This window comes from Crocodylus porosus, unplaced genomic scaffold (genome assembly GCF_001723895.1).
Source record: "Crocodylus porosus isolate Cpor-Errol unplaced genomic scaffold, CroPor_comp1, whole genome shotgun sequence".
NCBI lineage: Eukaryota > Metazoa > Chordata > Crocodylia > Crocodylidae > Crocodylus > Crocodylus porosus.
Window position 1 is genome coordinate 99,445,676 of NW_017728947.1, and position 15,527 is coordinate 99,461,202.

Below are 15,527 nucleotides of genomic sequence, written 5' to 3' on the forward strand. Positions count from 1 at the left end.
TGCAACAGATTTGGCTGAATCAAAACAGAGCAGTGATCCAAAATACCAAAATGAATCGCTGTCCTCCCAAATGGCTGAATCCGAAATCAAAACAAGACATTATTGTCCCAGTGCAGAAGCTACTACTGTTACTGCTGGGAGGTTAGTGCTCTCTTCCTTTTCTGTTTTTGACTAAGCATCCAAAGACCTGCCTATCTTTTATCTAAAGAGCATGCTTTCTGCCATCCTGACACACTAAAGCAAGTCAAACGCAGTCCCAGCTTTTTGTTTGAAAAACAGAGCTATGGAGTGAACAACATGGATTTTTCTATTGATGTGCACAATTTTGGCAAACTCATGCAGTATCATTTCCTAAAGCTGAAGAGAAATATCTGAAACAGCCAAGAATGTGCCATGTACCTTGTCCACACTGCAAAACAATGCATGTTGGAACTTGAGCGTTCCAGAATAGTTGTGCCATGCTGTAATCTCTTTGTTGAAATGCATTAAGGTAGTGGTGATTTAATAAAATGTAACAGGCCTATATCTACTCTCATGCCCACTTATAATCTGAAATAAGTTATTTGAAACCAGTGGTATAGCATTGATGCCAATGAGAGCAGAACTGAGCCTGAGAACTCTACCTAGATTTGAGCATTTGCTAGACTGGGTCATTTTAAGTGATGCCAGAGAGTCCTGAAATTCAGGTGTCAACTGCAGGGTGAGACTAAACTGATTGACTTCAGTTTTATTACCTGTGAACTGAAATGACCTATTTCAAGAAACATAGAAGTACAAGAGCTGCTTGCATACAATTTTTTATAGAAACTTAGGGCATTTAAACATGTGCTTCAGGAAGTGTGTGTGATGTGCGTGTGTGTGTGTGGGGGGGAGTGCTTTAATTAGAGCGGATCAGAGAGCTGCTCTAACCCATGCTGAAAAATGGCAGTGGGGGTGCTTTAACTAAAAATTGTCGAATAAGCTTCAGTTAAAGAGGCCCCGCCACCATTTTTCGGCATGGGGATGCTGATACATGTAATGCTAGAATCTGCTGGAGTGCAGTAATTACTACACTTCAGCAGACTGGATTAATCAAGTCTGCTCAAAGTGTTGTAATTATAGCATATTGGAGCAGCCTTGTTGCACATGTAGAGGTGCCTTTAAAACCCACTTATAGCCAAGTACAGCTTTCAGGGTCTTGGTGTATTGCCATTGTGCCACTGGTACTGAGTAAATTTTATCCTGCATTAAACCAAATGGAGACAGGCAGTTCAGAGGGGTTTAGATTAGATCAGATCACCAGTTTATCTAGCTGGAATCATAAGCCCACTAGTGATGCTAGTGGGCTTATGACTAGTACAAGATGCTTCAGAGTCAGATACAAGAAAGCCCACAACAGACATTGGGCTCACGGTGAAGTTTTTTCCTAACTCATGGTGCGCGCGCGCACACACATGCACGCACACGCACACACACGCATGCTTTGATTAAATAGCCTATCTTATACAACTGTGAATGTTGTCATTATTCAAATTCAGTGGCTAATCTATTGGAAACCTAGGCTGCTGTTGGCTTAAGTCAGTGGCTCTCAACCTTTTTAGAGTCACAGCACCCCTTGGAAAATGCCGGCTCTTAGTTTTCACTCTTTTTTGACTAAAGAAAAGTAGTAGAACAGTGTTTCTGCTACAAAGAACTAAGAAAGACTGCAACTATGGATTTCTATTTGAAAACTCTGGGTTTATCTTGTGAATCATGTTTGTAAGCCTAAGAGGGTGCTGTGGTATCCTGGTTGAGAATCACTGGCTTAAGTGCTATCTTGCAGCTGGGAGCTCTGTAGGTTAATTATGCCCTGTTTAAAACAAAAACAAAACAGAAAAATACTTGTATTTTTTCAGCTTAATATGACATTCTCTTTTGCTTTTTTCCACTGTGTGGTAGGTGGGTTAGCGTTTGTCAAACAGTTTGCTGCTCGGTGTTCCAATGGTTGTTTTAAACAACATCACCACCAGAAATTCAAATCCTGTTTATTTGCTCAGTGCCTCCAAAAGGGATTGGGATAGGTCCATTCAGCCATTGTGGCTGTTTTTTTATCATAATTTGGATTATATGTATCAAGTTGTGTTTTTTTAACCAGTCTTCTCCATATAGATTTTTCATGGAAAAGCAAGAATAGATTCTGCTACTTTTTTTTAATTGGAACATTTGAGTTTAATTAGACTGAGGAGAAAGTAAATGTATCTCTTAATTCACTGCTAGAAAAAATTTAAGGCTCAGAGTAGGTGACTCATCCACTAGAACAGAATTTATTCCCTTTGTTTGTAAAACGCTATTTATTGCTGTGCTGTGCATTGCTATGGCTACTGTATGTCATTGGTGATATCAGCACATACAGTACATAAACTGAGAGCTAGACCCAGATTGAAAGATAATATAGTACTTATGATAATGATAAATCATCCACATTAGCTACCTGCCATGGGGCTTTAGCTTTTCTTACATAAAAGCTGCAATGAAACCCATCAAACATTGCCTCAAAAACAGAAAATTCTTCTCCATGTAGATCATGTCACCTCCACTGTGGCAATGTTATAAACAATTTGACAGTGTCCTGTAAGTGATTTCTCTCTTCAAAGCTGTATTTTCAATTATTTAATTTCTAGTTATTTTTAATGTTTGATATTTAAAGTTGTTATAAGCATCACTGCACTAAAGACTGTATAAAAACAGATTAATTGTTTGCAAGCTCCAGTTAGAAATGCTAAAGGAGTGCAAGAGAAATCTATACAGTCTTTAGTTTCATAGTTTCATAGATATGAAACTATGAAACTATGAAACTAAAGACTGTATAGATTTCTCTTGCACTCCTTTAGCATTTCTAACTGGAGCTTGCAAACAATTAATCTGTTTCAGTTAAAGTCTATTTTTCCCCAATTATATGGCTGGCATTCTTTTCTGAAATGCATGAAGTACAATCACTTCTGCCATTCTATTCAATCAAGCACTTAAGTCGCATAGATTTTTGAAATGGCCTGGGCTTCAGCAGCTTGGGAGCTGATTCACTAAGGCATCTGCTGTGACACTAGCCCGCCAGCCACCACTTGCTGAGCCAGAATTATTTGTCTTTGTCATTTAGAAACAATCTGTAGGGCTTAACTTGATCTCAGGGATGTACCAGGTCTGCTATTGCCCAATAATAGAATTTCATTAGGTCTAACAACATTTTTCAGCTTAGACAGCTTGTTTAAATATATGTATAAAGCTAGGTAAGTGTTTTAAATACTTGGTAGCAGGAGCAGAGTGAAAGTGAGATGAAATGGGCAGAATTTGCCAATTGGGGAGCAGCTTGGGAGGGCAGCAAGTGGCCTCTAGGATAGCAGGGGATCAACCCCTTTGGCAGAGCAGATGGACTTAATTTCGCCTTTAACGAAGGGCTGTATTGCCAATCTCAAGAGTACAGAACTAGAAACCAGCACCAAACCTCAGAGACCACTTCCAGCCCGATAAACACATTTTTCAGTGCAAGTCCACTGTAGTCCTGCCCCTTGCCCATGCAATGTGGCACCATTGCAAAGAGCTCTGCAACCTGAAAAGTGCAAGGAACGACCCCATGTGGGGTCTAGTCAAAGCTATGCTTCTTGTTTCCAGTGAATCAGCAAATAACATACAAGGAGACTTAGAACAGGTGAGGTGCATGCAGCCTAGCTCAGAGCGGACATGGAGGCAATCATGCAGAATCAGAAAGGCAGGAAGAAGAGTGGTTCTGAACTGCACAGAGACTCATGGTGGCACATGACTCAGTTCTTGCTAATCTTGCCTCTTGTGCCAATAAGATACCACCGCCCATCAGTCACTGCTGGATCCCAAGTAAATAGTGTGAAGATCTTTCCTCTGTTTCCTGAGTTCGAATTTCTTACTACCGTGAGTTCAAAAAATCCACAGGGTGAGAAATCATATGGATTACTGGGTACTGTTATGAATGGGAGGGTATACCTCACGTAGAGAAATGTCTACTTTATCTGCAGGTATTAAAGCTGCCAATCCTCCCCTCTTCAGAGATAAGTCCAAGTCCCAAATGAGGGCCCTCAGCCTGAACCTCCGTGTTTAAGAGGAACAACCTGATCCCTCCTTCACAAGCTCAGGGGTGTTGGTTCTGCAGGTTGTTGAAATACGGGTTCTGGTTCCACCTTCATTCTTCAGTCTGTCACACTTATCCCTTGAATTTTGTGTGGTGCATGATGTAGTTTAGAAATTGGCTTGAGAATTTGTTTTGGATCTGGGGAAGCATTTGAGGTTTGGGGCCGGCTCATTGCTCACCTCGAGTTCCAGTTGGTTTCCAGTTTTATTTTATTTTTTAAATGCAGTGCTGTAGGAGTTAAAGTCCCCGTGATATCACACTGCTCTGTGCAGCTGCTAATTAAAGTCATTGTGAAGGATTTTAAAGTAATTGCAGATATTATAAATTTTTGATCTGTGGTGTAATTGCTAATGTGGGCCTGAAATGTTTTTCTTCAGTGTGGTTTAGTTTGTTGCTCATGGTGGAAATAGTCTTTATGATGTAATCTTCTGTTTGTGAGCTGGGACCAGTAGTGGCGATAGCATTTGGGGATACATAAGCTATGCTTACCTTGGCTTATCGTAAAACTGTATAATTGAAGGGGCCTGTGTTACGTGCGGTAAAGGTGGCTCACGTTATGAATTCTTATGAGGCAGAACTGGACAAATTCCCTACAGGGCAGAACTCCAGTGAAGACAATGGGGTTACACCCAAGATGAGTCTGGTCCCTTTGTCCGTGGGTCACACATCTTGTTTATTCATTGTGAAATGGGTTTATCTGTTGATGGCTGCAGTTTTCCCAACAGTAATTTGTGCCGTTTTCGCACACACTCTCATAATTTTTTTTTACAGTGGTGGACAAAAGTATTTTATTTCTAATGCTCAAGTATAGGGGAAAATCCTAATTTTACGGAAGTGAATATAAACGATAGACTAAATAACATGCTGCAATGCAGAGCGTTGTGCGATTGCCTCCTTGCTAGTGTTCACCCATTCCGATCCCCCTGTTTCAGCTGTATATGGTCCACAAACAGAATCAACAGAAAACTAAGGTCAGATTTATAAGGGTATCTAGGTGCCTAATGATGCAAACGGGCACTTCTGTCAATCCTACTGTGCACCCAACTGCATGAGGTGCCTAGTCTTATTCATTTCAGTGGTGTTTAGGGGCTTGATCCAAATCATTCCCACTGGTAACCTCACTTGAGTGTTGCAGCACCTAAAGGTAAGGCACCTTGCTCCAGGAGGGCAGTCCAGATCCACAGTTGTTGGCAGTTTGGAGTTTGGAGTTGTTGGCCTCCAAAAGCCAATCTAACGTGCCCAGGTTCTGAGCAGGAAGGAGCCTATAGCGAGGTAACAGGAAAAGCCAGTCTGAACTCCTGCTTATACTCACAGACTGACTCAGGGCTGTCCTTGAGGTGCCTCTGTCAAAAGGGATAGGGGTAGGTTCATTCAGATCCAAAACTCCCAAAGGAGAGATACCTACTTAAACAAGATGCCTTGCCAATGCCAAGTGCATTGAATTCAGTACAAAGTACAGCAACTGTGGTCACTCACAGAAACAAAGAAAATGATGGAGCTGCCTTTTGGACAATAGTGGTTAGAAAAATACCCTGGGATACAGGCAACCCGAGTTCTAGGCTTTCCTCAGCCGGAGGAGACTCAAACTCATATCTCCTGCTTCCCAGGACACTGCACTACACTATACTACCAGAGTACAGCACATTTCAGGTGGAGGCACACTCCACTCCTGCTGAAGCTAGACCCCTGGACAGTGAAGAGGAAGAGTTCTGGGGTGAAAAGGAAAGCAAACAAGGGGAATTGTGACTCTTGTCCAATGAGGAGGGCACTTTGATGGGAGAAAACCTGAGTTCCAGTTCCTGCTCCTAAGAACAAGCCTGTGCATTCTTCATTTAGACTGTCTTAGTTTAAAAAACCCTGGAAATACCATATTCAATTAGAAGATGACCCTGATTATAAGACAATTTAGATACTATATATGGAAAATGTATATATTTGTCATATTTTCCAAATATAGAACCTAATGATCAGTGGTGTGCCTTGAATTTGTTCTCCTTCCACTACTACAGCAGAGAAAATAAATATGAAGATCAGATTTGCTCTCTGGTTCCCCCTACCTGTTCCCCTTCTCTTTCTCTTTACTGTTAGATGCTGCTCTACCTGAGCATGGCAAAGTGAGGAGCAAATTTTAAAACAAGAACCTTGAAATTAAACATGGCTGTAGTAATTTGCATATAGTCCCCATAGACTTAGTTCATCCAGAATTGATGAATGTTACTTTTTTTTAAACTGTTGCAAGTTTTAGCATAGGCATTTCATAAATACACTGTTGAGCAGCACTTTGCATTTACTTATGTTTTGTATAAACTATGCATGGTATTACTCCAAAGCCAAAAGGCCACATATTTCACTGGGCTGTGCCCCACCATAGCCAACAGCATTTCAAGGCCTGTTGACCTCACAGCTCAGCTCTGCTCCAGATACTCGCCACAAAGGATTCATGTGCTAATGAGTCCCCACCCATGACTGGAACTGGATATTCTTGTCGCAAGTCCTGGGATGCTCCAAAAATGTATATTCAGATGAAATGCAGGACTACTTGGTCCAGCTTCATCTCATGGAAGGCGGGACCACACTGCAGGAGGGCACAACAGAGGGATTCCAGGTGAACTGTATGCAATGTTGTGGCTCACCATGACTTGAAAAAGAGTGGGTGGTAAGAGGGATTGCACTTAATGGGCACTAACATATGTCTTATTCAAATGGGCTGTACTAATTTATCCTGAATGATTGAGCTCTGCTCTGTTGATAGAATTCAGAACTGAGTTGACTGATCTGGCCCAAGATATGAAATTAAAAAAAAAAAAAAAGTGGTAGGTTCCAATCAGCATGTTTGCCCAATGTGGGCCACGTGTGTTATAGCTATACTCAGTGCTGGCTGCATTTAGCCAGCTTCCCAGTTGGTTTCCATTGCTCAGCACATGCTGCTTTTGGCTGCAGTTTAATGATAGGCAATGTATTTAATGAGATTTCTTTGTATGTGATTATAAGAGAAGGGGCTTTTTTTACCCCATGCCAATTGGGGGAAAAACCTCATCTTGTGTGCAAGTAAATAAGGTAACTGACAGGAATGTAACAAGGATTTCAGTGGACTGTTGGAACCTCTCAGCCCAGAATGGGATTGCATAGGTGCTTAGTCAAGAATTAGGGTCTTAGGTGCTTGATCTGGCTTGCTTCTGAGCATGCTCTGAAGCTTAAGTCTGTGCTCCTACAGAATTTTCCGGATCAAAATTGATTCTGGGTGCTTGTGTGGTTTTGTGGTTGTTGGACTGGGGTCAGCATGGACTGCTTTCTGTGTCTTATGCATCTAAAACTCTACCTAAGTCCTGTTTAGGCACTAACAAGAAAGATTTGGCTCTGGTCCTAAGTGTCTAACCTGCTTAAGTACTTTTGAAAATCCCTGTAGCTTTAGGCACTGAAATACTTTTGAAAATCTGGTCTCTTGATACCAGTACAAGTTGTAGGTATGCAGTCAATGGCTTAGTAGAAATTACTGCATCCCCTTAGCATTGTAAATATTGGAGGTGTTAGGTAGAATAAAAATAATGAAAATATTTTAAATATTTCGCTAGCATTTCTTTAACATTTTTTTCTTTCCCTGTAGGTACAATTGGTGTGACCACAAGTTAAACAAAGAGCAGGTCACAGTCTAGCTTGGTAGATAGCCTTAAGTTATATTTCTCCTCCTCCACTGGTTTTCCCCCAAAATAAATTCTTTGGTGTTTCTGCTTCCAAAAATGCTGACCTACTATGAGTGCTCCTATCAGGGTGCATTGAAATTCAGAGTTTCTGTTCTACCTCCCATTCAGTGGCATGAGGGTTGGCTATTTAAATCTTTAGATGTCAAGACATGTCCCAAACTAAGTGAAAACTGCCTGCAGATTTCTGCTGCACTCTGGGGGAAAACCATGTCATTTTGAGAGGTTGCTCTGCCAACTTTTTCCCTCTGTACCACTCTAAATCTGATACAAGACTCTTCTCTACCTTCTGGCTGCACTCCTAAACCCATACTGTCCAGCCCAACGGAGGGACCTCCATGGAGTCTGGGAAGAAGACGGCATATTACACTGGAGCCATTTCTCTTCTTCTAACATGGATTTGACACCCAGCTTAGGAAATTTAGCAATATTATGTGCTATTTAGCAAAGTGTAGCATGTGTCCTGATTCTGTTGCTATGGGCGAAACAATGTTGATAAGGAAGCACATTTCAAAGGGTTATTATAAGGGGCAGTTTGCAACAAAATTAGTTTAACAAATATGTAAAAAAATACCGTGGCTCTGTCTTTTCATGTAAATGCTTTGGGGCTCAGGAACAAAGTTGAATTTGTCCAACTCAATTTTAATGTCTGCAGCATGACAGAGGTGATGAACACACGGGAACCTGTTATGGAAGAATTTACATTAAGCCAATCCCCTGAGGAAGAAGGAGGCCCTTCTACCCAGGTAAATATAAACAGAGTATTTTTATTGCTTCATAATAACTAGCAGTAAATATTAAGCCAAGTAGCAAAACCGACAGTGAGAGACCCGGTAAAACACTCTCTGAACTTTACGTTTAATCCTATTTAAAGATGAAGGATCATTCTTTTAGTGAAGCCAATGGCAAAGTTGCTAGTGAGTTGAATAGAAGGAAGTGCTATTTCATGTAATTGTAAAGTTATCTGGATATTGAAAGTGGAACAGTTCAGGCAAAGACTGAGGCCTATCAGTAACTCATACTGTGTTATTGCAAAAAATAAGATAATGGTAAACATGTAGAATATTTTGAGCATGGGAGGGGGGCTTAGACATCGCTACAGAAGGACATATACAGCAAATATCTTACCACACCTCCTCTAACTACTGCCAGGATAGCCAGGTAACTTCAAAGTGAGTTTTAATTTAAAGGAAGAGGTTAAATGATACAAAACAGAACTAAGATTATACTTGTCCACTTTTTCATGTACTGTTTATAGTCCTTGTTTCAGCCTTGAACAAAGATGAATGTTATGTAGTTGCCAGCAACACTACCCGTGTCTGTTGATTTCAAGCTGCAAACAGATTTTCTCAGGATAACTCATACAATCGCAATGCACTTGCCAACAGGCTCTCAAGTTGAACTACATAAACAGCAACTAAAATTCCCATTTTGTTTTAGTTGACTGTTTGCTGTGATGTCACTACCAGGGAAATAATTCCCTTGGGATGGTCCTGCTTGATGTCAAGTTTACTTTTCAACATGAAAGTCACTGATGCAAGTGAAGTTGATACTGCCCACAAAAAAAGCAATGTTAGAAGAAAACAGTTACAGTTCCTAAGTCAGGCTCTCAAAAGTTAGGAAATGCCCGAATTTAGGTGGTTTGTGAAACCTTAATTTAGCCCCCTTGTCCATATTCATTTAAGGTACCATTCAAAGTTTTTGATACAGTATGTTACTGGAAGTTGTAACATAAAATAGCTACTGATAATAATTGATGCTTGTCTTTCGGTGAAAATGATCTCCAGGTTGCCCATTTTGTATGATTGTGTTACTAAATATTGAGTTTTATATTCTACATAATAATTCACTGAAATGAAGCTTCTTATTAAACTGTCATGGCAAGATGATGTGAATAAATCACATTGGAGTCATAGCAAGGAAGGACAAAGGATTTAAAAATGCGTCTTAGATTTTAGTAACATAATTATGACTTTGTCCTAAACTTCTTGCAGACATTAAATGCAAATGTTAGATTCATATTAGGCTATATACAATGACATTTTTGCTAAAGCATTCTGATTACTTTTATTAAGCATGTTGTGTCATCTCAGTGATTGCATGCTGTCCATATGCTTTAGGCCAAAGAAGGCAATCTCTTGTTCTTCAGACAACTGGAGATTATTAAAGACAGTATCCACAGCCATAAGAGCAGCTTTGTATCCCTTAATAGTGTGCACATCAGCTAGTGGGGTGGGGGAATGGGGTCAGTGGGCTCGGTATAGTGTCCTCTCCAGTATTCCTTGACTGGCAGTATATGACACAGGGCTTTTAAGGGGTATGGGTAATGTTAAGGTAGAGGGGAAAATATAGAGAATACATTGGAATCAGTAAAGAAAGAGAAGTCCCTCTTCCTCAGGACAGCTTTCCTAAGCACTCACCATCACAGTCTCCATGGATATCCTTGTGCAGCTTTTTGACATATATATCACTAAAAAACTTACAAGGCTTTTCCAGACTCGCGTGAGAAGTATCCCAAGTTGTCAAAAAGACTGCCATCCATTGTGGTGGAACCAACTGAGTCAGGGGAAGTTGAAAGTGGGGAGCTACGCTGGCCACCTGATGACCTGAAACCAGGGGAAGATAAGATTCCCCTTGCTGACCAAAGAGTCCGTGTTCAACAGCAGCAAATGGGGCTGGAAGGTATGAATTAATCATTTCTACCCTCTGATATTGAGGCAGTTCAGAGCATGGCAATTTATAGAAGACATATAGAGGCATGTGATGGGTACTTCTATGCTACACTGATGGATGCCTTAGAAATACCTGAGCTGATCTGAGATAGTTGAAAGGACTGAAAACTCATTGTTTGCTTTAGAGCAGGGGTGTCAAACATATGGCCTGTGGGCTGGATCTGCCCATGGAGGGTGGTCATTGGGCCCAGGAGGCTTACAGTACAGTTGCCAACAACAAAGGAGTTAGTGCCACTGCTGCTCAAGCCCCGTTGTCACAGCTGATGCAGGCAGCAAGCAGAGAGTGAGTGCACCACTGAACTTAATTTTTTAAATCACTGCTGGCAACTAAAACCCATGGCAGTTGGTGCTGGGGAGGGGGCTGAGGGGTGGCACTGTTACCTTCTTGGGTGCTGGCCACACTGATGCAGAGGTTCAGCAGCTGCCATTGCAAGGTTGAGTGGAGTCACAGTAAATCCTTAGCTACTAGTGCTGATACAGTGGCTCTGGCAGCCGTGGTGAGAAGCCCCACACTCCAGATCTAGCCCTCCAACTCATTCCTCCAACTCTAGATCTTTAGAGCGGTGGGGGCCAACCTTTTGGCAGGGGTGCTATAAATTAGCCCTCTGCCCTCCTTGAATGCCACTCCCATCCCTTCCCCTGCCTGATCTACTGCTCTGCTTTCTTCCCTGGGCTCTTTGCCTGATTTGCTGCTTTCCTTTCTGCTTCCTGCTGTGTCTGAGGCCATGCTCCCTGTTCCCTCTCTAGTCTGCTGAGTGCCACACACAGAGGCTGCCTGTGCTACTTATGGCACTTGTGCTGCAGGTTGGCCACCTCTGCACTAGAGTATCTGAAAAGTTTAAAATCCAGCAAATTTGCCACTGTCTATTCAAATGACCAAAAGTCAGCTTGTTACATATTAGCAGTTCGCTGTGACCCAAGAAACAAGCGTCTCAAAAGCTGTATAATCACCTTCTGTATATATACATAAATATATTAGCTTAGAAGCAAAATGTCTAATACCTGTGCGTTTTCAGAATGTTACTGAGATGTTCGTTATTTTAGACGTGCTCAGGCATAATCACTAATGGTGTCACGTAGTGGTAAATTTCTAGCTAGAGATATGAACGTGTCAGAGTATATGTCCTATACTAAGATCTGCATTATGTAGGCTGTTCTATTTGTTCCATTTTTGTTTAGCTTCAATATTCCCCCATCTCTACAAACCTTTATGTAGTTTGCATTTAAAGGCATCAACATTTGAAGTCCTAACTCCCACTGGCTTCGGCAGGGCTGCCTTTGAGAATAGTGGTTGCAAAATCAGATGCTATATTCTTCCCCTGCTGTTTGCAGTTTCCCTTATCTTCAAGAGGCAGAATCAGGCAATAGCAAATAGCTCTTTTCTTGAAGTCAGTCAAACGATACGCCATTTCAGCTGGTATTTTTGGGCTTTAGGCATGTGGCGATAGCAGGGTATAATCATTCTGTCTAATTCAAGAGGAAATGTTAAAAGGATCTACATTTACAAGCCTTGCTTGCGTATCGTGACCACTAATTTTTGCTGAGCAATAGTTCAAAGACCAGTACCTGAGGTCCTTGGTACTGGGAACTGGAGCAGATTTCATTAACAAGGCATGTTCCTGCAGTCTTTATTCAGCTGCTACATTGCCAGAGACTTCAGTGGGAGTTGTTATACCTTAAACAAGAGTAATCAGCACCTTTCCATTTCAGTAATATCAATTTTCGGTGTCTGTAGTCACCTGGAAAGTTGAGTTGCTGTGCAGCTAGTGTTCCCTACTCTGAATGTCACAGCTGGTTTGAAAGTACAGTTAATTACTAATTGTAAGTCTGAACACACAAATGTGTATTATCTACTTCAGTGAGCACAGTGAATCAAGCAGGGTTGTCATAGCCATATGAGGAAATAAATACTGATGAACTACCTCTTTGCAGATACTTTAGCACATCCAGCTCAAGAAGCGGAAGACAATACAGATACCATTGAAAACAGAACGGAAGAGGATGACTAGGAACTGCCAGGTCTCAGAAGTGAAACTTCATTGTGAGCATTGTTGAAAAGCTAACACATTCTGAAGACATGTCAAAATAATCTGTATTTAAATCTGCAAAGGTTTTTATTTAGTTAATACATGGTCAGAAATGTATGGGCTTTAGAACTGTTTATATTTCAACATTTAAATTTTTTCAGGCTGGGATTCATATTATTTGCTTAATTTTCCTGAAGAACCAATGGGATGCATTAAAAAAAACAACCACATTTCAGTTACAATGTGATCACAAAGTGAAAATGCTCTCAATTTCAATTAGCATATTTTAGTGGATTCACATTTTAAAGCAAGGCTGCTTTCAGGTACCAACAGCAGCACAAGGGGGTTATAATTCTACAGAAGGAACTTCTTAAATCTAAAAATCTTTCTTGTTTTTAGCCATTTATAACTAGCACTGTGATATTATGGACAATAGCTGTAATATAATGTCACCATTTGACTTTGTAACTTTTTGTATAGAGACACAAGTGTAACATTTGCATAAATAGTGACGTAGAAATTCAAGATTACCTTTGTAGGTGCAGATTAGAGCAGTACTCACCCTTTGACCAATCTGTGCAAATTGAAGTGAACCAGCCTCTTATTAATTGCATTTTAAACAAGAAGTCAGAAGTTTTAGAAATGCTTTATCGATGTGCATTGATGAACTGGAATACTTAGTCACTGGTGTTTGTCGAGTGAGACTGTTTGTTGTAGATTTGATTGGGTGGATTGTGTTGTTTGTACACACAATTCAGGGCCTGATTCAGCCCTGGTGTGATGGATTACCATCTCCATTGAAGCCACTAGAGACAGCCCCTGCTTCCACCAGGGCTGAATTTGTTTCACAGTTTTCATAAGAACTGTTGTGACTATTATTTTATTATGTCTGGTATATAAAATAAGGCCCAAATTGTCCCCAGTGACCTCACTGCAATAACATGAGGCAGCCCCTCCTCTGCATCCCACACAGACCTTCCTCCCTCCACAGCTCAAGGTCTGCTCTGGGGGAAGAGGGAAGAATGGGGCAGTGTGTGGGAGGAATGGGCAGGGTAGGGCTCAGGGAGATGTATTTCATCCTCACGCCTGCCATATTAACACTAACTATTAAAGAACATATGGCCTGGGGCTCTTATCTCTTCTGCTGAGGCCCTGGGAGCAGGTACAGCCAGAGAGACGGATTATGCATCTTAGAGGCCAGAGCTGGTACTGAGAACAAGAGCACCATGGATGACCCTAAGCTTGCCTGGATTCTCTGTGTCTGCTGTGGTCCTTGTAGCCTTTTCCTCCAGTGGGAAAGCCCCACTCTGGGCCCTAGCCCCTGGCAGGTGATGTTTTGGGCCAGACTGACTTCCCATTGGCCAGAACGTAATGGAGTGCTGTCTGGATTCCACCAATCAGTGCCCATCACGGTACAGGGCAGGCGCATCCACGGCGCATTCCTTCTCAGGACTGGACAGGTTCTGCACTTCTAATCAGTGTTTCCGCTGGGAAGAGCAGCTTGCTGGAAATGGATGGGAATAACACCGTTCCTTCCAGCAGTCACTCTAAATTTACTTCCAGGTGCACTCTGCGTCCAGTAATAATTTTCCCTGAAAGAAGCTTTTCAATGTGCAATGATCACTAATAGCTACTGGCCAGGTGTATTAATAAGATAATTTTATACATTCTTAGCTACTAAATTTAATATATTTACGTAAAGAATTCTGTGCAATGAATGTTTATTAATACATAGGAAAGAGACTATTTTACTTCAAAGCAAGATTAATTTATCTATAAAGATATAGTTCATTATTTGGGGTGCTTGGGATCAACGACCCTTTTATAAGCAGTTTAGTATACTATGATGCGATTTTAGGTTCAGCTTTGCTTTCTGAATCTTCATAACAATTTGTTTTGCCTGCTTGCCTTTGACTTCTTTGCTTATTTCTGTCCCATTAATATTCTTGTTTGAATGAAATCCTGGTTGAAAACTGTCCAAAATTTGTGGGAGTAACTGCAAGTTTCAAGAGTTTCATACAGTTCTTTCTGGCTCCTGGTCTTTGTCATCCCCTTTTGTGTGGTGGCAGAACTGTTTTTCACAAAATTGGAAAGGCAAGAACAAACTCAAGACTCTTGCTTGAGTAACACATTATGTACTTAGGGGCCAGCCAGCCAGGCATTGGGACAATGAAAACGGCACTAAGGGGAGCACAGCACTGGGCATGATGTGTATCATTTTCACCAGTACAGAAAAACACACAAGTAATCAGACTTTAAGGAACCAGTGAGGCAACTGGGTGGATATGTGGCACTCTTTAAAACCTGTGCTTTTGTATTCGTGGTCCAGAACTTTTAACAAACCCTGGAAAGACGCTGGGTTTAACTATGTAACGCTCAAGTAATAATCAACAGTTTTGCCCCACTCTGCATGAGTGACTCTGAACATATCTCCTTGGTTTTTTTTAATTTCAAAAAGGGAAAATCATTGTCATTTAAAAACATTTCCCCAGGTTTTATCCTTTGCCAGCTTTTGGATACCCTTCCCAACCAGTGTGGCCCGTATCTTGCTTCCACCCAAAGTTTAGTGGGCCTTTCTTCAGCAAGTTTCCCCAGAAACACCAAAGCTTCTGCATGTGGGTTAGGAACACTTCTGTTAACAGGACACATGAATACCTACTTCATTATATTACATAAAACTACAGCCATAATGAGTCTCCAGACTTCATCTTTTGAGACTAATTATTTTTCGCTTTCCTATTTTGTCTTTCATATTATGCCCTTTAAATATTTGAAGTAACAAAACCAATGGATTCTTAAAATTCAGGCATTATACTAAAGCCAAATGGCCTCAGTTTATCAATTACACAGAGCCAAAAAAGGAGAAGGTTGTATTTTGCTGTAGAAAGGCCAGCGGCCCTAAAATAAGACAGTGAGGTGGAGAGAGAAAAAATACTTTATAAAAACAAACTCTATT

The 15,527-nt window shown here is 41.1% G+C and overlaps 1 protein-coding gene across 1 annotated transcript in view; it reads left to right on the forward strand.

The window, feature by feature from the left end:
• The window catches only part of LOC109321780 (protein LBH), a 15,949-nt gene extending 1,280 nt beyond the window's left edge, over positions 1–14,669 (forward strand). Inside the window, exons 2-4 of the mRNA XM_019552549.1 lie at positions 8,468–8,558; positions 10,299–10,494; positions 12,477–14,669. Of these exons, the coding sequence (XP_019408094.1) occupies positions 8,469–8,558; positions 10,299–10,494; positions 12,477–12,553 (363 nt within the window). The 5' untranslated portion in view covers position 8,468 and the 3' untranslated portion in view covers positions 12,554–14,669. The remainder of the gene's footprint in view (positions 1–8,467; positions 8,559–10,298; positions 10,495–12,476) is intronic.
• Positions 14,670–15,527: the final 858 nt, after the last annotated feature.